The sequence below is a fragment of the Engraulis encrasicolus genome, chromosome 14, assembly GCF_034702125.1.
Source record: "Engraulis encrasicolus isolate BLACKSEA-1 chromosome 14, IST_EnEncr_1.0, whole genome shotgun sequence".
Lineage (NCBI taxonomy): Eukaryota > Metazoa > Chordata > Actinopteri > Clupeiformes > Engraulidae > Engraulis > Engraulis encrasicolus.
This window is the reverse complement of record NC_085870.1, coordinates 26,793,683-26,817,888: the sequence shown is the minus strand read 5'-3', so window position 1 is coordinate 26,817,888 and position 24,206 is coordinate 26,793,683. Positions and strand designations below refer to the sequence as shown.

General features: G+C 44.9%; 1 protein-coding gene across 2 annotated transcripts in view; it reads right to left on the bottom strand.

Annotated features, from left to right (window-relative positions):
• Positions 1-23,587, bottom strand: part of itpr1b (inositol 1,4,5-trisphosphate receptor, type 1b) — a 275,465-nt gene extending 251,878 nt beyond the window's left edge. For both annotated transcript variants that reach the window (XM_063215285.1, XM_063215286.1), the window contains exons 1-3: positions 23,419-23,587; positions 19,910-20,025; positions 9,865-9,935 (exon numbers count right to left, since the gene is read on the bottom strand). In XM_063215285.1, the coding sequence (XP_063071355.1) occupies positions 9,865-9,935; positions 19,910-20,001 (163 nt within the window). In that variant the 5' untranslated portion in view covers positions 20,002-20,025; positions 23,419-23,587. The remainder of the gene's footprint in view (positions 1-9,864; positions 9,936-19,909; positions 20,026-23,418) is intronic.
• Between the last annotated feature and the right edge of the window lie 619 nt (positions 23,588-24,206).

Here is a 24,206-nt window from a genome sequence, read left to right as displayed (position 1 = left end):
GCACTACGCTTGGCTAGCCATGCTCTTTCGTCCACTGACCTTACCAGTCAGGTTTTCAAAGACATCCTTTGATGTGCTCCACTGTTGGGGATATTTTTAAAGTGTTTTTTTTTTCAGCCCATGTACTAAAGGCCAGAGCAGGTTCACAATGCGGAAAAGCTTATCAGACAAAGTGTACAAATAACCATTTTATCACCCAAAAACAACTGCATGAGTGACCATCATAGATCAATTTGATAGTGGAAGGCCCCAATGGCTTGATCCGTCTTTCAAAAACATGAATTAAGACATTCTCTCATAACAGGCAATAACAGTCGACTACATCCATTTTAACAAATCATCAACAGCAAATAAATATGCAGAAGCCTCTGCGACCAGACGCTTTTCCTAAAAATGCTAAACAAAAGGGCTCAAGTGGTTAGAACAACACGATGGTTGGAATAATGTGGCAACGTTATAACAGCTTTGTAACTGACATGACGACAGTTATGTATGATAACGTGTGCTATACAAATCCTATGGCGATTGCTCTTGCTAATGCTAGTCTTTGTGTCTGCAAAACTCCTTTGTCCTTTCAGCAGGGTCACATCACATGTGGGAAATGATGGTCTGCCCAGGCCCATTTACAGTACAAGACATAAATGGCCAGTGAAACCATAAGTGATCTCACTTGTTGTTTCTCCCCTCGCATCCCACGGATGCCCTTTCAGCAGTACACAAGGGACAGATGCACTTTACTTTCAGCAGACTTCACAAACACATCCATCCACCAAACAAGTTAATCTCTGGAGCAAGCACATTGCAAAAATGACACCCCTCCCGAAGCACACAAGCAAGCAAGCATACACTCACTCACACACACACACATGTACGCACGCACACACACACACGCGTATGCACAGACACAGACACAGACACAGACACAGACACAGACACACACTCAAACACACACAAACACGTGTCAGCGCACACACACAAGCGCACGTGCGCACACACACACACACACGCACACACGCACGCACACACATGTCAGCACACACACAGGAACACACACACAGGGCATGTGCGCACACACACACCACCACACTACAGCACTAGAGAGACACTAAGTGTTTTCGGGATCAAAGGGGGGGGGTGGTTTTGTGGGTTACACTTAAATCAAATAAACAAAATCAGTTGGATGGTACATGGACAGTATTTAGAGTCTGACCGCACTTCTCACCGGACTATCAGACAGCTGCACATAGTTGATGAGTGCAGAGTGCCTACTTCATAATGCCGCAAGCTCATCATGGCTCTTTGAATTTACTACAAGCTTTCAACAACTGAAAGTGACTCAGAGGGAAAGGAGGATTGGACTACACAGTCTGGACGACTGTCTGCAAGTCCACTGTCAGGAAATGCTGATGACTTTGTAGTCACAATAACTTCAATGTCATTTTGACTGAACCCCAAAAACAAAGTTTTTTCAGTTTTTTTTTGTACTTTCACTGACTGTGTTTTAACACAAATCAGCGTGAAATTCTCACCACTTCTGGGCGTTGTTCACACTCATCAGTGGGAGGATGCAGACAGTCTGTTTATCATTGGCTGCATCCGTTTGGTTGGGGTTTACACTGCATCCATTTGGTTGGGGTTTACTGCTTTTAAGTTCAGTTTGAAAGGCACCACAGACTCAAGACAATTGGACCTTTTATCCAATAAAACAAATGAGTCCGACCACAGGAAGTAATGAGTATACTGTATATGTAATGACTAATGCATGACTCCATGTGCTAATAGGAGTTGATGTGCAGTCATGGTGGTAAATGTGGCCACAATGTAAAGTGAAGATGTAGAGTAGTAGAGTACATTTCAACATGCATTACTCCTGTAACTGCTACTCAGCCACTATGCATCCTCATCAGCAGTCCCAAATAACAGTTTTGATTTGAGTTTTATTTTATGTTTAAAAACATAACCACCATAAATTTTCCAAGTTTATGGTAAAAGGCACAGGACTACTGCACTGCTCTTCCAATCACAGAAGTTCTGAAGTCCTGAATCGCCTGACCTTGCGATATGAAAGCTGCTTAGCTTTCCCCCAAAGCTGTCAGGAAAAATAAACAGCATACTGTATCAGTATCCACATCTGACAGCTTGAAATACAACATTTCTGACTCTGAATTCAACAGGACAGTTGTAACCATACATGGTGAGATGTGGCTGTCTGTACAGCAAATAGGCAAGATGGGGTAAAGAGTAGAGCTAACGCTTTTCGGTTAAAAATTCTCAAATTCTAATGAAGGGCATGTTAAAGTCAGTCAGACTGAGAAAGCACTGAGAAATAATTTGAAAATGTGGTAAACACACGCACACACGCACGGACACACACACGCACACACACACACTCACACACACCAGACAGTGACTGCGACCCTGCAGGTGCATGCAAAGCCTTCAAGTGAGTGCCAACCATGAAGGCCACCACAGCAGAACATCCTTGAGCATAAGCCTGTCACGATATACGATAAGTCAATAAATCGGACGATAACTTTTTACAAGAACGATCACTTTTCTGGCCCCGATAAGTAACGATAAGTTATTTGCGTTATGTTTTGTTTTCCCTCTCTCCCTTTCTCTATCGTCGCCGTAAGACTGATGGCTCGTTATAGGCCAACGCAGCGCAATGACGCTTAAATGTTGGTGTAATTTTAAGTTTCAGTTTTCAGTGCAGTTCTGGTTGGAAAAAGTGCATTGATCTGGCTACTTGCGTCTTTGAAATAGAACGCTGGTGTTCCCGCGCGTCGCTTAAGGGCCAAAACATACCAAGGCGGAACGGAACGGTCGCAGGACGGACGCGGTCTTTCTGCTTAGTTTTGGCCGGCGTGCTTTTCTCTGCCTTGCACACTGACAGCGTCGGCGTGCGCGGCCAGTCCTATTCAAAACCCTAGCCACAGCCAAAGCTAGCATGCTACTTTGCCATTCATTTGAATGAGACACCGCCGGTCGCCGGCGTGAAAAATACGCTCGAGTTCTATTTTCCAAATGCAGCGCGGCGCGGAGCCGGCTCCCGCGCCGCTGACGCCCGACTACCGCCGGTTGGTGTGTAAGGACAGATAGGTTTCAATGTATTTTCACTGACGCCGGTAAAAACCGTGGCCGTTCCGCGCCGCTTTACCGCCTTGGTGTGTCAGACCCCTAAGACTCGCCCTCGACAAAGAATCAGCGCTAGAGACTAGGAGCGCAATATTCTTCCAGTCTCAGTCAGCGCATCTGCAACGTTCCTCAGAGAGGGGAATGAACAGCTCCAACACGGAGGCAAATGTTCATTTTGAAACATGCGCAGCAACCCAATATCCACGACGAAGACGTGTTTGTGCAAACATGAAATAGTGGTGCCGTCGCGACAAATATGCTCTGAGGCTGTTATTTTAAACCTCGCCGAGTTTTCACTATTATTTCAATGCGCCTCCTACCCCGACGTTCGTTATCTGTTCTTTTTGTGATTTTCGCTATATTTCTTGTTTATTTAGACCTAACAATGTGAGTAGGCAGTCCGCAAGCAAATCATGAAGATAAGATTCGTGGAAATCTGTCACACCAGGAGAACGTGAACGGTTGAGCGCGCTACAGGGGAAACAGATGGCGACTCATAACTCACAAGAATCAATGTATGGGCGTTCATAAAGGACTTTAAAGTGCGCATAATTGCAACTTGTTCCAGTCGAGGGTATCAGAGAGAGAGAGAGAGAGAGAGAGAGAGAGAGAGAGAGATGGAACTTGTGCATCTGTTCATGCTCTTTTGCTTTTTGCTGATGTTGAAATGCCTTTAACAGGGCTGATTTGGGTTTTGACTGACAATTAGCTAGTAACAACGTGCATTTGTTTGAAATAAGCTGTCTAAGTAATAATTTGTGAATTAACAATACCCCACCAAGGTTATTTTACATCACACCATGGATAGGCCTATAAGCCATTCAGTGTGCTTGAGAAAGATAAATAACAGAAAATGTTAAAGAAAGACTTTAACTTACCTTAATAATAAATACAAAAAAGCCTATTTAGAGCCTATTGTGCTCCATGAGGATGTATTTAAAAACGTATATATATCCCCCACCGTGATGCTTTAAAAATGTGAAGGGGTGTAGTCACATTTTTATTGCATTTTTACGTCATTATATTGTTTGACACATTTCTTCTTGGAGCAGGCGTCAATCTTAAATATTTAAACCTCTGAGTCTGCTGGCTCAAATGTTACATTCAATGTTTCAAGAAGGAGGCCGCACCTTGCATAGCAGTGTTTTTTATTGCACATTATATTGTTTGAAAATGGCGAGAGAGACAATATTATCGATTATCGCAATAATTTCTTGTTATCGTTATCGTCTGGCAAAAATTGTTATCGTGACAGGCCTACTTGAGCAGCCACTGCAAGTCATGGTCTATCGCAGATTAAAATTAATCAAAAAGGACATCTTGATCAAAGTGCATACCATGGGGGGAGGGGAGAGCGCTAACTTTGGCATAACACTAGCAAATAGGCTGCAAGCATATCACACACCTACTGATTAAATGAGATGCTTTGATAAAGATTAGAGATATGACTGCTCCATGAGAAGTATTGTATTGTAAGTATTGTAGACTATGTATTAACTGTGATAAGCTCTCCTCAATAGGCACTCATTAATCAAATCTGAATTAAAACTCTGGTCAGCCGAATGAACTATGGGGTAACCAGGGCACCTCTTCACAAATTACTCCATCACTAGGTGTTGTGCTATGTGGCCCTTTTAATTGTATAATGTAACCGTCATGATATTGTTACATAAAATACCATTTGAAAGTGTTTAATTAGGCATAGGCATACTGTATCTGGCAATGCACACTTTACAAAGTGAAGTCCAGACATTAGTTCAGTCAGCATGGCCCTTTTTGTGAAAACCCATTTCTCCAACTGCCCAAACAACACACTACAAGAGACAAGGGGGACGTTGAGCTGTTTTCATAGCAAGAGCGACATAAGCGATAAAAGTGACAGAGTACTGTATGACCGTCAAAAGCAGAATCCAATCATTTTGACATTCCAATTGGTTGTGGCGGCTATCGCCGAACCACATCATTCATAATCAAGTATAATCTAATCTAATCTAATCTAATCATATACCATAATATACGCTGAAGTTCAACTATAAACTGTCGCTCAAATCACCTCTTGCTTTTGTCTCACCAGCTCCTCTATATTAAGTCAATTACTTCCATCGCCGTTGTCGCTCTTGTGTTCAGTGTGCTTACACAGTTGTCAGGGAGCGCATCTTGGAAATAGACAGCACACTAAAACATTCACATCCCACTGGGGTCTATCAGGGTCATAGGTCACCGTCAGAGGATCACAGGGAGAGCCACATGGGGAAGAGTCACCTGTGAACGTGGACACGCTAGCTGCTAATGAGCTGGGTCCATGGCTAGCGTCAGCTAACAGAGGGCAGTCCAGTGTTAAAGCCCTATGTGCACTTACTTAGCCACTTTGTTGATGTACTTTGGGATTTTGGGATTTTGTGGTTTGATGTGGGGTTTCCCCTACAACTGTGAACTTCGGAGGAGAGCCATGTGGGGGAAAGCTCAGGACCGAACCGGACGTCCAATCCATGGAGGGCGTCAGTGTTTGAGGTGGCCCTTGGACAGAGGTAAGCACGCCACTCCACCTCGTTTATCATTAGAATCTTACACGCCCACTGACACGTCTTGATGCATACACTTAGTGTATTAACTTCTTTACAACGCTATAGGGTCTTCAGGTATTCACACGCTGAAAGCAGTACAACGTCAGTGGAAGGGTGACATATGCCTCACGTCGTCAGAAGCCTCGCTGCAATAACTAATATCAGCCAAATGTCTACTGTACCTAAGTGGAAGCTGACTTATGAAGCCCAGCCACAATTATTCAACCACAGCGACTGGAACAGAATGCAGAATGAGGTACAGAACAAGGAATGTCACAGTGAACATTTTTATGGAGGCTTTTTGAATGGGTTTACATTAACTGAGCCCATTCCATAAAAAAGAGAGACGGCACTGGTTCATCGTACCCCGCTAAGTGCTGGAGTCATTTATCACAGCCATATTCCCTAATGCAAGTCCCTTTGCTTACATTAGCAGGAAGCGGGCCTTAATGCTTCCAACAATTTGGGACGCAGGCCCACAATCTTCAAGTACGACAAAATGTCTGTGCATTTTTTATAGTCGGGTTGCTTTTTTTGTCCACGGTCGCTGACAGAGCGAGCAGACAATCGAGATTATTTTGCCTGCATTTCGTCAGCTGCTGTACCCCCCCCTGGTAAAACTCAATTCTTGGCCCGGATACAATGTCATCAATTGAGTCCTACTGCCGGTCCCACACAACAAGCGCATTCAGCAGACTCCATTCAAAAGACAAAAAAATCACTTCACGGTTCCAAGTTAAAAATGGAAGTAGAGGAGGAAGAGAGCCACCAACATAGCCGGCCGAACTGCATTTGTACTTGCCAGAGTGATGCAAGACGCTTACTATGCACACTCACTGAACAAAGGACATTGCAGTACAGGGCTCAGGCTCACACAAGGACACATAACCCCCTCCAGCTTGTCACCACCATCACCCCCCGACACACATACACACACACACACTAGGCCTGTCACGATAACAATTTTTGCCAGACGATAACGATAACAAGAAATTATTGCGATAATCGATAATATTGTCTCTCTCGCCATTTTCAAACAATATAATGTGCAATAAAAAACACTGCTATGCAAGGTGCGGCCTCCTTCTTGAAACATTGAATGTAACATTTGAGCCAGCAGACTCAGAGGTTTAAATATTTAAGATTGACGCCTGCTCCAAGAAGAAATGTGTCAAACAATATAATGACGTAAAAATGCAATAAAAATGTGACTACACCCCTTCACATTTTTAAAGCATCACGGTGGGGGATATATATACGTTTTTAAATACATCCTCATGGAGCACAATAGGCTCTAAATAGGCTTTTTTGTATTTATTATTAAGGTAAGTTAAAGTCTTTCTTTAACATTTTCTGTTATTTATCTTTCTCAAGCACACTGAATGGCTTATAGGCCTATCCATGGTGTGATGTAAAATAACCTTGGTGGGGTATTGTTAATTCACAAATTATTACTTAGACAGCTTATTTCAAACAAATGCACGTTGTTACTAGCTAATTGTCAGTCAAAACCCAAATCAGCCCTGTTAAAGGCATTTCAACATCAGCAAAAAGCAAAAGAGCATGAACAGATGCACAAGTTCCATCTCTCTCTCTCTCTCTCTCTCTCTCTCTCTCTCATACCCTCGACTGGAACAAGTTGCAATTATGCGCTCTTTAAAGTCCTTTATGAACGCCCATACATTGTTTCTTATGAGTTATGAGTCGCCATCTGTTTCCCCTGTAGCGCGCTCAACCGTTCACGTTCTCCTGGTGTGACAGATTTAAATCCACGAATCTTATCTTCATGATTTGCTTGCGGACTGCCTACTCACATTGTTAGGTCTAAATAAACAAGAAATATAGCGAAAATCACAAAAAGAACAGATAACGAACGTCGGGGTAGGAGGCGCATTGAAATAATAGTGAAAACTCGGCGAGGTTTAAAATAACAGCCTCAGAGCATATTTGTCGCGACGGCACCACTATTTCATGTTTGCACAAACACGTCTTCGTCGTGGATATTGGGTTGCTGCGCATGTTTCAAAATGAACATTTGCCTCCGTGTTGGAGCTGTTCATTCCCCTCTCTGAGGAACGTTGCAGATGCGCTGACTGAGACTGGAAGAATATTGCGCTCCTAGTCTCTAGCGCTGATTCTTTGTCGAGGGCGAGGCTTAAGCGACGCGCGGGAACACCAGCGTTCTATTTCAAAGACGCAAGTAGCCAGATCAATGCACTTTTTCCAACCAGAACTGCACTGAAACTTAAAATTACACCAACATTTAAGCGTCATTGCGCTGCGTTGGCCTATAACGAGCCATCAGTCTTACGGCGACGATAGAGAAAGGGAGAGAGGGAAAACAAAACATAACGCAAATAACTTATCGTTACTTATCGGGGCCAGAAAAGTGATCGTTCTTGTAAAAAGTTATCGTCCGATTTATTGACTTATCGTATATCGTGACAGGCTTAACACAAACACACACATAGTACACGCGCATGCACACACATGCACACGCACGCACACACACGCACGCACACACGCACTACATCTCCCCCCCCCCCCCCCACACACACACACACACTGCTGTCAGCCCCCCAGCTGAGTTGGCTGTTAGCGGCCGCTAGCCTTGGGGAGGCCAGGTGAATGCAAGGTTAATTAGGGGCCGTGTAGCCACTGTGCCGGCCACCATTGAAAATGCAATACAGGTTTCCGGTTTCACAATGCTGGTCCTCACACAACGCTGGTCCTTGCTTTTGCATCCCTCCATCACTCCCTCCCTCCGCAATGCAGACACCTTTCAAGAATGGCCTTGGGTTCCATGGCCCAATAGAGCTTTGGAAAGGAAAAGTCCATTTTATACTGCAAGGCTCAGGCTTTGGCACATGTGCATGTGCTGCAATCCATACACCTGGCCCTGGCCTGGATACATAAATAACAATAACAAAATATCCTATGCTGTACTGTGTGTTTGTTGTACAGTGTGAGTCATACAGTCTTTGTGGAAGAGTATGTACACTGCTCACCTCACCGCTTCTGCACAGTAACAACAGATGGCCATGGCCTAGAGCAGGGCTGGACTGGGGGGGAAATAGGGCCCGGGCACTTTTGGCTGAAAGGGGCCCCTCATAATTAGAGGCGCAGAATAAAATAATAAAATAATAAAAAAATCCCCACCGGGAAATGCCCGCTGTGCCAGATGGCCAGTCCAGTCCTGACCTAGACCAGTGGTTCTCAAAGTGTGGTCCGTGACAGAGCTCAGGTGGTCCGCGAGGGGATTTCTACTTTTCCAGGACAGGCTATATTTGTAACATTATTACAAAGCAAAACATAGTTGAAGTCATATTTTCACCACAATAGAACAGGCTTGTAATGTGAATAGAAAAGTGAGTGATCTGCATCAGAATTACTTGATTGCTCCAGAGGGAAGTTATCGATCACACAACTGCATACATGAACTCATTAAGCCAGATCAGACATGTTGCTCACCACTCTGCACATACAAGCATTAAAAAAGATAATAAATATAACTAGAAGCACTCAGAGAGCGCAAACCTCCGGCAAAGCCATGGGGTAACTGACGCCATAACGTCTACACGCTGTGGAATCCTACGCCTGTAGTATGATATAAGAATTTTCAAGTCTTTCTGCCTTGTTTTTGTGGAGTTAGAAACTGAAATGTCAAAATTCGACCTGTCCCGCAATGGTGAAGCATCTTTTTTGAAATTCCTGGATCAACATCGTTATCTGGATCACCACCAAAATGTACCAACATCTCTACAAAATTTCATCAAAATCCATTCATAACCTTCGGAATAATCCTGCTGACACACAAACAGATAAACAAACCAACAGACAAACAAACAAACCAACATGACCGAAAACATAACCTTGGCGAAGGTACTGTAATTATCGTTCATCATGGTGAACAAGTGTCCTGCTAAGCAGCACACACTAAGCACCAGTGTCCTAGGTAGGCCTCTTGCCTGCAGGTGTGTGCCACTGACACGGCCTGTTGCCTCAGTGACACAAGACACACTCCACTGCCCAAGCTGAAAGGAAGGAGGGAGGGAGGGAGGGTGCAGCCTGCTTGGTGTTGGTGTCGCATTTCTTTGGGCATTGTTCCCATTTCAAAATAAATAAATAAACCATTTTAGAGAAAAGTGAAAGTCTGTCTTACCTCTGAACTTCTTGGGAGGGTTATTGAGGTCTCCCGTGTCTGGCTGTACGACACATCGGTCATCCACAAGACTGCGGAGGAGAAAGCACAGATGTATAGAATGAGTGCACTGGGAAAGCAAACTGGGCTCTGCCTTGCCTAATCCATTGTGTCCTGGAGCGACATATACGCTGCATTAAGGTTCTTGAGATTTGAGCTGTTTTATTAAAAATGTGGGGATGTTAGAGCTGAATGAACACATTCCTTTGCAAAATGAAAGTTCTAGCGTTTAAATGTAACTTACTTCATGTTTTTATGTGCTTTGGAGGCTGAGATATTTAGGTTTTAATAGGTAGGGCACCTTTTCCCAAAAAGGGTTTGGCTAAAATGGGCTAAATGATAAAGAACATGAAAGTCAGCACTACCAAAGTTTTCTACGGAAGGATGAAGATCATGATTGTTCAGGTATTAGGCAGGTTTTACCCAATAATTGACGTACCTATAGTGATACCTTTATTCAAAAAGACAGTTTTCTTTTTTAGTTTCAAATAGAAATAAATGTGATAACCGTATGACACTTGTATTTAAATGGACTGTGTGTAAAATGTTCAGTTGTTTGTCTTTGCCTTTGTAGCTTGTGCCCCCACTGACATGCATGTGCGACTGTGGACAAATTTGTGGTGCTCGGCTTTTAGTAGTAGTAGTAGTAGTAGTAGTAGTAGTAGAGTAATTTTATTGATCCCTGGTGGGAAATTAAGGAGCATTATTATTATTCTGTGGTGCTGTGCCACAAAATGGTCTTTGTATGGAAAACACTGCAATGACATTTTCTAAAACCCACCAGTTGTGCTCCACATCAGAAGCCTCCATAGTTGTACTAACAGAGAGCATGGCAAGTGGACAAGGCCCAGTCTTGACAATATCACAGAGAGTTTAAGTGTGAACATTCTGCCAACTTTTGTTCTGTTTCGATGAGCTTCCTCACTGACAGCCGAGAGACAGCTGAACCAAAAATACCTTCATGCAGATGCAGGCGCGCCGCGTGCAAAGCTTTAAAAACTTCCCACTGCATTCGCAACAAAACGCGGCTTCTCACACACGTCAGGCGAAAGCCAGCCCTGCTAACCCAAGACTGACACAAACACCCATGCACATGCACACAAACAAACACACACACACACAAACAAACACAAACACACACAAACACACACAAACACACACACACACACACACACACACACACACACACACACACGCACACACACGCACACACACGCCTGCAGAGGAATGGAGGGCAGAGCAAGGAGTCAATCATGACGAATCATGCGAAACTGCAGACGTGTCACCATGGACACCATGGACTCCAGCATATCCCCTTATCATCCAGAGGTTCAAAGGGGCTCCAGGTAGGATTCAAAGTTTAATTAATCACTGTCCCGAGCTGATGCTTATTTGAGTCCTTAGAAAGTGAACGATGACTCTCGCGACCACTTTCACGGTCTGCTGTCAGAAAACCCCAAATGTAACTTTTGTCAGAGCGTTCCGCTACAAGTGGGAAAAGCGAATGACACATTATGACAACAGCCATAAGCATCAACAATGTGTTATTAATATTCCTGAAATGAGTCACATGATGCCCTTATGTAGATATTACCTCAAATTAAGTTGAAGTCTTGAAAACCCACCTTTTCACCCTTGACTACTCCTAGCTGTCCAGGCGTCACAGCGTCCCAGTTACCTCAAATTAAGCTTAAAGGGACACTGTGCAGGAAATGGTCAAAAAGGGTACTGCAACTATGCTGCTCATTGAAACTGGGCTGCCTTATTGCCAAATTTGATCTTTACATGGAAGTTTACTAAGTAATAAACAAATATTTTCTAGTATGGTCCAATTACAGTAATTTTTGCAGCTAAAAATGGCTATTTTTGGAAATTCAAAATGCCGGACCATGGAGAAGATCCCCCTTTTCATGTATGAAAAGTGCAAATTTTCCAGTCATAATGAATACTTAGAATTTGATGCTGGTGGTAAGTATTCATGAAAAAGGTAACATTAGTGAATGGGCAGCATGAATTCTGGATATAAACAACAAAAAAATTCACACAGTGTCCCTTTAAGTAAGCTTAAACTCTACTGAAGAAGTTCTGAAAACTAGAGAAGTTGCTTGCAGATGTATGATATGTTAAATGTGTATTGGTCATGCACACAAGGGTGACATTGGTTTCCCTCACGGTGAAAAAAGTTGCACACTGTGCGTCCACTATTCACCTTGGTTAACCCCCAGTTGCAGGAGCTGGGCAGTTGCAGATTAGCGATAGCCTAGCCTACATTAAACGCTACTCAAACTCAAGCACTGCCTGTTTGAAAGGTTGAACGTCGTTGGCCATGTTTTTGAGTCAAACAATCTGCTGTAGTGAGCAACATGATGTACATGCACCATGCAACATTGTGCAGTGCATGTCCACACACACGCACGCACGCACACACATCCTGGGAATGGTGGTAGTGGGGACACCATTATGGATGGAAAAGAAAACACACACACACCAAAACACATACACGTACACACGCGCAAACACACACACACACACACGCACACGCACACGCACACGCACACGCACACACACACACACACACACACACACACACACACACACACACACACACACACACACACACACACACACACACACACACACACACACACACACACACACACACACACACACACACACACACACACAGTGGATATACAGTAGAGGTAGTATGACCAACAAGATAGATACAACACACACACAGACATGTACGCGTACAGGATTTTGTCATTTCTTGCATGAGCTTTTTTTGGGGGGGAGGGGTCATATCATAGCATGCTTTACATGAAGCTTCACAACAAGGGCTTCTCCATCAGGATACTTAGATGCCTCTTATACCGGCCATTCACACCCATAAACAGCAACTGAAGCGCGCGCGCACGCACGCACGCACACGCACATGCGCACGCACACGTACGCACACAGCACTGAAGCATGCAGCCACGCACACACGCTCACACACTCACACACGCACACAGGCACGCACAACAGCAACAACTGAAACACAATGGTGCAGTGGGACAAACAACAGTAGCTAGCAGAGTCAAAATAACACCTTTGGACTAGATCTGTGCGGACTGGAGCAGACATAATTGATATCCTGAGGTTTCCTGACAAAACCCAACAAACACAGGGCCCACTGAAGTAGATCAGTGGCACGGGATATATATAGAAAGAGGTGCACGCTGCTCTTTAAGCACATTTAGACAGTGTGTAGGCTCAGGGCCCAGCAGGCTCGCTGAGCGTCAGCAATTTCTAATGTTTTCTAGTACGAGGACAGAGTCTCCCGTGTATTCTCTTGCTGGTACTGTAACGATCGCCTGCGAGGAAAAACCTATAAATTGTATTTATCTTGCACTGGATGCTATGACACATTGGCAACGGCAAATATGTGCAGAGCTGTGTGCAGGGCTGGCTTTGTTTGCTGTACAGAGTAGACCACACGTAGCAATATCCAAAACACACACAATAACATTGTTGCAGAGGCTTTTTTTTTCAGAGTCTGTCTGCCTGTCTGCCTGTCTGTCTGTCTGTCTGTCTGTCTGTCTGTCTGTCTGTCTGTCTGTCTGTCTGTCTGTCTGTCTGTCTGTCTGTCTGTCTGCCTGTCTGCCTGCCTGTCTGCCTGCCTGCCTGCCTGCCTGCCTGCCTGCCTGCCTGGGGTGTATTTTTGTTTATGGGGGGTCGTGATGGTGGCTTTAGATGTGAAGCTTCAATATCCAGAGGCCATATTTGCACCTCTCAGCTGGGTGACCACTGAACTGGGCTGCGTTTCCCAAAAGCCCTTCAGTAGTGCTAAAGCCTAGGTACTAGTACTTAAGTATGATGTCTCCCTTTGGCAATATATAAAGGTATGAAGGTCTGACATCATCACTAAAAGTTTATTTAAACACCATTTTACCTCACACATGCATTTTGTGCAAGCATTTCATTTGTACAATATGTGCAAGAAAATATATTGTATGTAGGCATATAAAAATATTGTATAAACTTTTAGTGATGTGATACCAATGATTGCAAAGAGTCCACCTCTATTTAGGCTTCAGTACTTAAACGTTTTTGGGAAACGCAGTCCTGAACTGCAGTCAGCCAGTCCAGCCCAGTAGAGACTGTGTACTCTGTCTATGCGCAAATGCACTCCAGTGTACCCGTTGCATGTCTTTGCGTACCTTGCGTGTATCTCTTTCAGTGTCTCTTTTGTGTATAATTTATGCATCCCAGCATGAAATTCTTACCATTGTGTGTGTGTGTGTGCGCGTGTGCGTGTGTGTGTGTGTGTGTGTGTGTGTGTGTGTGTGTGTGTGTGTGTGTGTGTGTGTGTGTGTGTGTGTGTGTGTGTGTGTGTGTGTGTGTGCGTGTGTGCGCGTGTGTGCGCGTGTGTGTGCGTGTGTGTGTGTGTGTCTTCAGGACCGTCTGCCAAGCAGGTGGCACATTATGCGTGAGCTCGTCCCTCAGAGGTCAGTGTGTGTTCCAGCGCAGCGCAGCGCAGCACACGTCACACACACAGCCACCAAGTGTTTCCAGAAATAGACGCCTCTTCTTGCCCTAGCGCTACCCGTCCCTGATCACCATCCACCACCGCACCAGGCTCCCCCAAACCATCTAATCAATGGCAACCAGCAGCAGCTCACCATCAGGAGGAGAGGGGAGAGAGGGAAGAGGGGGAAGAGGGAAGAGATGGGAGAGAGGAAAGAGAGGAGAGAGCGAAGAAAGAGGGAAGAGAGAGGAGACAGGGAAGAGAGGGGAGAGAGGGAAAAGGGAGCAGAGGGAAGAGAGAGGGAAGAGAGAGGGGAGAGAGAGGGAAGAGAGAGGGGAGAGAGAGAGGGGAGAGAGGAAAGAGGAAAGGAGAGGGAAGAGAGAGGGAAGAGAGAGGGGAGAGAGAGGGGAGAGAGAGGGGAAAGGGAAGAGAGAGGGGAGAGAGGGAAGACGGGGGAGAGAGGGAAGAGGGAGGGAAGAAAGAGGGAAGAGGGAGATACAGTAGCGAGAGGGGTGACGGAGGTAAGCAAAGGGGAGGCCGAGAGACACGGCGGTAAGGAGGTGGCGATGGGCCTCGAAGGAGAGGAGAGACGGGAAAGGGTGATTACAAGAAAACAGGAGGAGGAAGGAAAGAAGAGAGTGATTTTTTGATGAGAGGAGGGGCAGCGGAGGAAATCAGAGGGGTGACAAAGAGAGAGAGACGGTGGAGGAGGTAGGGAGGAGGGCTGTGACAATATTGAATCAAATTGCAATTAATCGTGATAAGCAGTCACATTATACTGATGCAAGGGCGCAGTATCGTGATGTGTCCTTTCAAAGTTCTGTTACCCAGTCCAGAAAACAATCACATGATATGATGTGATGGTGCTCCCAAGCTTCAAATCATCATCATTATTATTTTGAAACTTTATTATTAGTCTTTTCGCAACCTATTCTACGTATAAACTATGAACGATCACAGTTTTTCTATTTATATGTTATTGTATAATGTTGTTATAATAAGGTGAAAAAAGAAAATTAATGAAGTAAATATCGCAATGCATCGCAATAATACATGTATCGCAATGCATCGTGATAGTATCACATCGTGGCATGTGTACAGTGATGCGCATCGAATCGTGAACCCCTTGCCAATACCCACCCCTAGTAGGGAGAGTGGTACGGGTGTGGTGGTCAGGGGGCGTGGTGGTTGTGGTCAAGGGTGTGTGTAGTGGTGTCAAGTGGTGTAGACAGGCCGTGGTGGATTACTGAAGGGGGAAACAGTGGCAGGCGTTTGGTTTGGCATGACAAATAAACAGTGTCAAGGTGGCGTTCTTCAAAGAGACACGGGCCGGCCCCGTTGCTATGGACGGCTGGTGACATGACGTCGCCACGGATGTAAAGGAGAAACAGACAGTAGGCTGGGGGGGAGAGAGAGAGAGAGAGAGCGAGAGATGGAGGGAGAGGGCCAGAGGAAGGGATATAAGGATGGAGGCAGAAAGGGAAAATGAGGAGAGAGGAGGAGCGATAAGATGAGGAGGAGAGACAGAGAGACAGAGAGAGACAGAGAGAGAGAGAGAGAGAGAGAGAGAGAGAGACAGAGAGAGACAGAGAGAGAGAGAGAGAGAGAGAGGGAGAGAGAGAGACAGAGAGAGAAAGAGAGAGAAAGAGAGAGAGAGAGAAAGAGAGAGAAAGAGAGAGAGAGAGAGAGAGAGAGAGAGAGAGAGAGAGAGAGAGAGAGATGGCGCAGGGTGCCAGCCAGGAAGTGGCAGCGTGTGATTAAGAGTTCTGAGAAAAGAGCAAGAGAAGAGAACAAGGGATGCATGATGGACAAACAGAGAGGCAGATGGATGGATGGATGGATGGATGGATGGATGGATGGATGGATGGATGGATGGATGGATGGATGGATGGATGGATGGAAGGCTATGAAGACAGTGACAGATAAAGAAAAAAGAAAAGAAAAGAAAAGAAAAGAAAAGAAAGGAACAACAAAAGGAAGACACAAAGAAAGGAACAAAGAAAGAAAGAAAGAAAGAAAGAAAGAAAGAAAGAAAGAAAGAAAGAAAGAAAGAAAGAATTAAAGAAAGAATTAAAGAAAGAAAGAAAGAAAATAAAATAAAATAGGAATAACCAAAGAATTCACAGAAATAAGTCATGCACCTCACAGAAAGCATTTGATTGACACAGTGTACAGTTAATATGATTTGGATTATTTTAGCACCAATTTTGGTGACTGGATGACTTGACCAACCCCCCCCACCCCCCATTTAAATTACTAAACCAGCTTGGCAGGAGATGGTTGTGTTGCACTGTTCACATGCTTTTATGCAACCTCTCCAGTGATGGATCCAATCAAAGGCATGGGGAGATAAGAGTCTAATAGCAACACAGGAACACTGTGCCCTCGCTGACACTAGTGATCACCTACTGAGTGCAGAGTGACAGACCAATGATGGCTGATTGCAGGGAGGAATTACAGTTTGAGAGGGAGAGAGAGAGAGAGAGAGAGAGAGAGAGAGAGAGAGAGAGAGAGAGAGAGAGAGAGAGAGAGAGAGAGAAGAGAGAGGGAGCTCTGTGTCAGGGAAACAACAGTGGGTGACTGACAGGCAAACTTAGACACAATCAAGCACACACACACACACATATACTGATACTCATAGTATATCAAGCTCTCTGTAATGTGAGCACAGCTGTGGCTGAGGACAGTACACTACGTGCAAGAGAGCTGTGTGTGTGTGTGTTTACGTGTGCGTGTGTGTGTGTGTATGCGTGTGCGCACACACACACACACACACACACACACACACACACACACACACACACACACACACACACACACACACACACACACACACACACACACACACACACACACACACACACACACACACTTCCCCTTCAGGGGGGCTGCCTGTCAGTGCACTTTGCATGGAGGAACAAGAGAGGGGCCTAGTAGTAGAAGGAGTAGTCCAGCCAGCCTGCAAAAGCATCCAAACGTGACCAACCTGTTTCTCATCCTCTGTCACACCTCCATTGACGCCCACCACACATACTCACACACACACACACCAAACACGCACGCACGCGCGCACATACAACACACACAGCACACACACCAAACATGCACGCACATGCACGTGCACGCACGCGCACAAGAAAGAACCCCCAGTTCTCTTCCCCTTTGCATACGAAACATGAACTCCCCTTCCTCTCAGAACTCGCTCTTTTAAAAAAAAAACTTTATCCTGTTCTCTGTTTTTTTTTTTTCTGGTGCAACTGCTCGCGCTGCATTCCTCTCTCTCTCTCTCTCTCTCTCTCTCTCTCTCTCTCTCTCTCTCTCTCTCTCTCTCTCTCTCTCTCTCTCTCTCTCTCTCTCTCTCTCTCTCTCTCTCTCTCTCTCTCTCTCTCTCCTCTCTCTCTCTCTCTCTCTCTCTCTCTCTCTCTCTCTCTCTCTCTCTCTCTCTCTCTCTCTCTCTCTCTCTCTCTCTCTCTCTCTCTCTCTCTGCAGTGGGGGTGCTCAGTTCCTGTTCTTCATGTGCCATTGACCTATATCAGGGTTCAGCCATCACAAAAACTCTGATGACACTTTGTAACAAAAACATCAACTAGCTTCACTTGATGATGGAATAAAGGGACGGATAGTAATGGATGTTTGGTGAAAGAAAGGTTTTCATGTTGTCATTTTACACTTTAGAGGAAATAACGTGCATGTCAGCAATTCAATTATTTGAAGCATGAGATGCATCTGGTGTAACATTTTGCTGACAGAAAGGGCTCAAGATTGTCACTGTAGAGTAGACCTTAGAGGATATAAAGATCAAGTTATAGAAAGAAAATAAAATAAATCAAGTATTGGAATCATATGCAATATGAACATCTGCCTCAACACAGATACATAATAAGCCGCATTGAAGGCACATAGAAACACTTGCACGCAAGACACTTAGACAGACATTCCCTTAATCCACTTCCATGAATGTTAATCATGCTGTAGCGTTTGTGTGGTAACAGTGGGTGTCTAATAAAGTTTGTTTGTCTCCCAAATCACCATACTACAGTAAACCTGGATCATAGTGTGCCTTTTAGCACGACATCTCTTAAAATGGCACACTGTATACTTATTGGAGAGTCAGCAAAAGTACATTTTCAACACTTCATGGTTAAATATGTAATTTTAAAACGGAGAGGGATGTGTGTGTGTGTGTGTGTGTGTGTGTGTGTGTGTGTGTGTGTGTGTGTGTGTGTGTGTGTGTGTGTGTGTGTGTGTGTGTGTGTGTGTGTGTGTGTGTGTATTGCAGCTGTAGGATAAAGTGGGTTAGTGGGTGTGTTCACCTCTGTCGATGTGCATGTATGGGTGCATGTGCATGTGCATGTGCACGTCCATGTCTGGCAATTGTGCGTGCGTGCGTGCGTGCGTGCGTGCGTGCGCACGTCCATTTCCGGTGTGATGGGTGGTGTCTGGAGTATTTGGTTAGGGTCAATGACCAGGTCATATGGGGACTGGAGGCTTCCCAGCACTACACACTCAGTGTGCTTTGTGCTCTGTGCGTGTGTGTGTGTGCGCGCTGACACGTGTGTGTGTGTGTGTGTGTGTGTGTGTGTGTGTGTGTTCCCACTACTCACCCCAGTGTGCTCTGTGTGAGTGTGTGTGTGTAGTGTGTGTGTGTGTGTGTGTGTAGTGTGTGTTTGTGCGTGTGCTCTGTGTGTGTGCGTGCCTGCGTGCGTGTTCCCCACTACTCACCCCAGTGTGCTCTGTGTGAGTGTGTGTGTGTAGTGTGTGTGTGTGTGTGTGTGTAGTGTGTGTTTGTGCGTGTGCTCTGTGTGTGTGCGTGCCTGCGTGCGTGTTCCCCACTACTCACCCCAGTGTGCTCTGTGTGAGTGTGTGTGTGTAGTGTGTGTGTGTGTGTGTGTAGTGTGTGTGCTCTGTGTGTGTGCTCTGTGTGTGTGCGTGCCTGCGTGCGTGTTCCCCACTACTCACCCCAGTGTGCTCTGTGTGAGTGTGTGTGTGTAGTGTGTGTGTGTGTGTGTGTGTGTAGTGTGTGTGTGTGTGCGTGTGCTCTGTGTGTGTGCGTGCCTGCGTGCGTGTTCCCACTACTCACCCCAGTGTGCTCTGTGTGAGTGTGTGTGTGTGTGTGTGTGTGTGTGTGTGTGTGTGTGTGTGTAGTGTGTGTGTGTGCGCTTGTGTACTGTGTGTGTGTGTGTGTGTGTGTGTTCCCACTACTCACCCCAGTGTGCTCTGTGTGAGTGTGTGTGTGTAGTGTGTGTGTGTGTGTGTGTGTAGTGTGTGTTTGTGCGTGTGCTCTGTGTGTGTGCGTGCCTGCGTGCGTGTTCCCCACTACTCACCCCAGTGTGCTCTGTGTGAGTGTGTGTGTGTAGTGTGTGTGTGTGTGTGTGTAGTGTGTGTGCTCTGTGTGTGTGCTCTGTGTGTGTGCGTGCCTGCGTGCGTGTTCCCCACTACTCACCCCAGTGTGCTCTGTGTGTGTGCGTGCCTGCGTGCGTGTTCCCCACTACTCACCCCAGTGTGCTGATAAATCCATTAGTGGAGCCCTCCGCGTACAGGGAACAGATGTCCCCGATGTGGAGGAAGCTGGACATCTTATCCGACATCTTGCTTTTTTAGTTGGACTGCACCTTTAAAAAAAGTACATCGCACTTGTGATTAAAAGGTGAATACATTAAATAAAATGTAAGCATCTAAACAAAATGTACATCCTCATTGGAAGTTTAACCCATTGGAACCTGGAAAGCATTACAGTAATATAAACTTCAACATCTTCAACATACCCACATTTTCTCAAGAGCCTGAATGCAGCATATGTCGCTCCAGGCGCCAAAGGTCAAACAATGTATACGCAGCATCATCAGGCTAAAATGGGTTGATGGGACAGCTGTGGCCTAAGGGCTAAGGAGATGGTCTATGGATCAGAGGGTTGTAGGTTCAAATCCCAACATTCCACTCCCTATCTCACTCCATGGCTGATGCGGGGACCGCGCGCTATTCTGAAATACCGTTATTCCAACATCCAACTGTACCGACATGCCGAGGGAATATGCATGAAAACAGTGTGTCCACACCAACACGGCTGTTTCCCGACGGCAACTGTGCCGGAGATGGCTTACTGGCACGCAGCTATTTATTTTTGAAATATAATTTAAGCGGATTTTCATGATAGTCGGTGGGAAACATGCCGGTATTTCGATGTACACCTCTACCTAAAACAACTTAAAGTCACTTTGGATAAAATCAGCTAAGTAAAATACAATGTAATGTAATGGGGTTGGCACCATCAGTTTGTGTTTTGCAGAAGTCAGGTTGATTCACAGCTGACAGCCCTATTTTAGTGAGGTACATAATGCCATATGGGTTCATTAAAGTGTTGATGCCATCAGTTAGAATCTACAATGTGCATATAAAGCGACAACATATTGAATGAGAAGGTGTGTCCTCCAGACTTTTGTCCTGTAGTGTAAGTGAACAAACATTTCGCTTCAAAAGCTGAACTCAATCTGCCAGGACAAAAAAACAGTAGGCCTAATATGCATGTAATATGGTACAGTGGCCGTGAGTGTTTAGAAAGGTGCTACCATATAAACTATTACTATTGATGTTGTTGTTGTTGTTGTTGTTGTTGTTGTTGTTGTGTACATGGGGACTTTCTGTACAATACAGACCACAGTCTCAATCTCACAGCCTCAATGCTCGTCAAGTATTGAGACAGAGGTGGCACTAAGTGGCTCAATCAGTAGCATATTAGTTTGAGGTATACAGAGAGAGGGCCACTAACATACTACAACAAGTTGCGGTACCAGGAATGTGTCACATTAAGTCAGAAATTAATACTCATCACACATAGGACATTGAGGACCAGTGATGGGCTTGCCCTATCTGATTACTGACAGGTAAAATCATGCAGTTTGGAATATGTGGTAGCAGTAGATTGTATAGGTTCTAAATTCAGGTTGCTCATCACTGATGAGGACATAAGATGTGCCATCATCATGGCACAGGATATCATGTCGTTTGGTTGTTTCATGAAAATAGTTGTCGTCAGTCGTACACTCAGACCTTAATATAATGTGATTTTATTTGACCAACGTCTTAGCTTACACCTTCATCAGGGTCATTATTCACAGAGAGACAGACAGAGACAGAGAGAATGTTGAATAGACATCACACAAACACAAACACGCATGCACACGCCCACGCATGCACGCACGCACACGCACGCACGCACGCACGCACACGCACACACACACACACACACACACACACACACACACACACACACACACACACACACACACACACACACACACCTGATGTTCCATGAGTTTGGTTCAGAGTTTCATCTTTCTATTCTTCATCAATTTCCCAATAAGCAGATCATAAACAGTCTGTTAGAATACTCTTTAATCTGGGCCATGGCATATGTGCTGTGTTGACAAACTGTCTTGGTCTACTGAGGGGAATGATTTATTGTCTTTGCCTCCCTGTTCCTTAGGGAAAGTAAACAGGACTTAGACAGACATGGATAACAGCATGGTGTTGTGTCAATACCAAGAACAAGTTTTAAACGCTGGATAGAATTTCGGAAGTGTGCAACTGATTGAAAAGTGTGACAGAGAGTAGTCAAAAAGAGTTCTTTGTTTTGCCATCAAGCAGCAGACGGGGGATTAAATAAGATTGTATTTAATACTCATAGAAAAGTAAATTAAGTCATTTTCTGCTTCTAATGCATGGGCGACTTAAAGGCAGTATAATACTTGTGGGTTATATTTTATTGGAGTTATTAACGCAGTAATTAACCAATAAAACCAAATTACCAAATTAAATAAACATAAAGAAGAAATATTCTAGGCCTACCACATATAATTATAAAATAAAATGATAGAAATATAATAAAGTTGGCTGCTAAAATGTTCACTAAGAGACCAACCGTATACAATAATGATGTAATCTAATAAGAATGGTTGATATGCAAAGGTTGCGATAGGAGAGCGAGGTAAGCTACGTTACCAGTACGCAGCCTGTCAGCGCCTGCAAGTTTGACAACACGCTCAAGAGCAGCGCGTCACTTTCAAGCACCGAGATGCTGCGCGACGCGACCACTTCCCTTTCAAACGGCAAAACTGTGTACGTCAGGTGTGTGGGTAGCTTCAGTAGTAGTTTCTGACACGACTGCAACGCTGATTTTACATGGCCATTCAGAACAGCAACGTACACTTGCCTTGCGTGTATTCATGCCCCACTATACCTTAAATATAACAATGATGTACTAAAGATTACATAGCTAATGTTGCATCACGTATATAGGAGGCCTCAAAAGGGGCTTATCGGTTGACTTGCTGACTGACTGAAGCCTATACGAGCGTTTGCGCTCCTGTCGAAGTACCTCGATTAGCTGCTGCCTCCTTGTAAACCCCTTGACTAACAACAGTCAGACATAACTGTCATTACATTACGTCTTGCTGCCATTCACAGAACAAAAACCCCACGACATTTAGATAGTTATCCAAAGAGACAGGAGGAGATTACATCGGAGCGTAACATTCCACCTGATCCCTCTTGCGCCCGGGTGGAACTTGCCGAATGTTTGGCTGAAATTGATTTTACAGTCTAGGCTTGGCTGACAACCGTCTCATAATATCACAGAAATAATGAGTTTACATGTAATCTTGGTAGACCTAGATGTGCTGAGGATCAACTCCAGCTAGGGGGGTAAGTTAGCTTAACTAAATTGTCCTCCTTGCTTGGACGTCTATCCACTTCCAGTGCTCTGTTGTCTTCTTCACTGTCTGTATCGCCCCAAAGCGCAACCTGCCATTTTCATCTCCTGTACATGTCTCAGTCAAGCAAATAGTGCATGGAGCTAAACACGATCTTAGTACACCCCATGGAATTGTAACACTTCATGTCTTAATGAGAGTGTAGAGTTATTGACTAGCCAGGTAAGCTTGAGGAGGAAGATGCTCGCTTTCCATTCAGTCACACCTCAAGACGACTTGAGTTACGGCGAACTTTACCTTCCCAAGATGAAGAGATGGCAACGGGTGACAGCAGAAGAAAGTCGTTCAGCGACGCGAAATGTCCACAAAACAGTCCACGTTTAATTCCATGATATCGAAACTCCAGTCCCTCAGAAGCGGTGTCTCGTTTACAGTTAAATTGCACTTCAGTACTCCTCTCCTTACCGCCTCCACATGAGCTGTATTAGGTCCGCCTACTTTTTCTGCTGCATATAAATCGGTGGTGCTTTGTGGGAAATGTAGGCTTGTGGATCAATTTTAATGTCAAAACGCAAAACCGATAGGTATGCTTAATCTGCTATGCATGAACACAACTTCAATGCTTCTCATCTGTATTTTGTGACACAGCGTCACGTAGCTTTGGCCATCATGCTCAAGCGATTCGTTTCCTTTTACGCACTACGTGAAGCTAAATGAATTTGCGTCAATTGCTCTTGGATAACCTATCAGACTTTGGATACACAATTCAAAGAAAACCGATAGCCTCTGTGTAATGTCAAACGATGCGCAAAGAGCCACTGAGGTATCAGAGTGTGGAGTCTTGGACACATTTGAGAGACGCGCACGCACGCACACACACACACACACACCACACACACACACACACACACACACACACACACACACACACACACAGGGGGGGGGTGTACCAAGGTCTCGACAAGAATAAATTTAGGCCCCATGATCTAATAGCCTATACAATACCTTTTCTTAAAGCTGTCAAAGGCAGAGGGGGTCCAGGTCCACCGTAATTGTATTTGGAGATGAGAGTATTCACCATTATA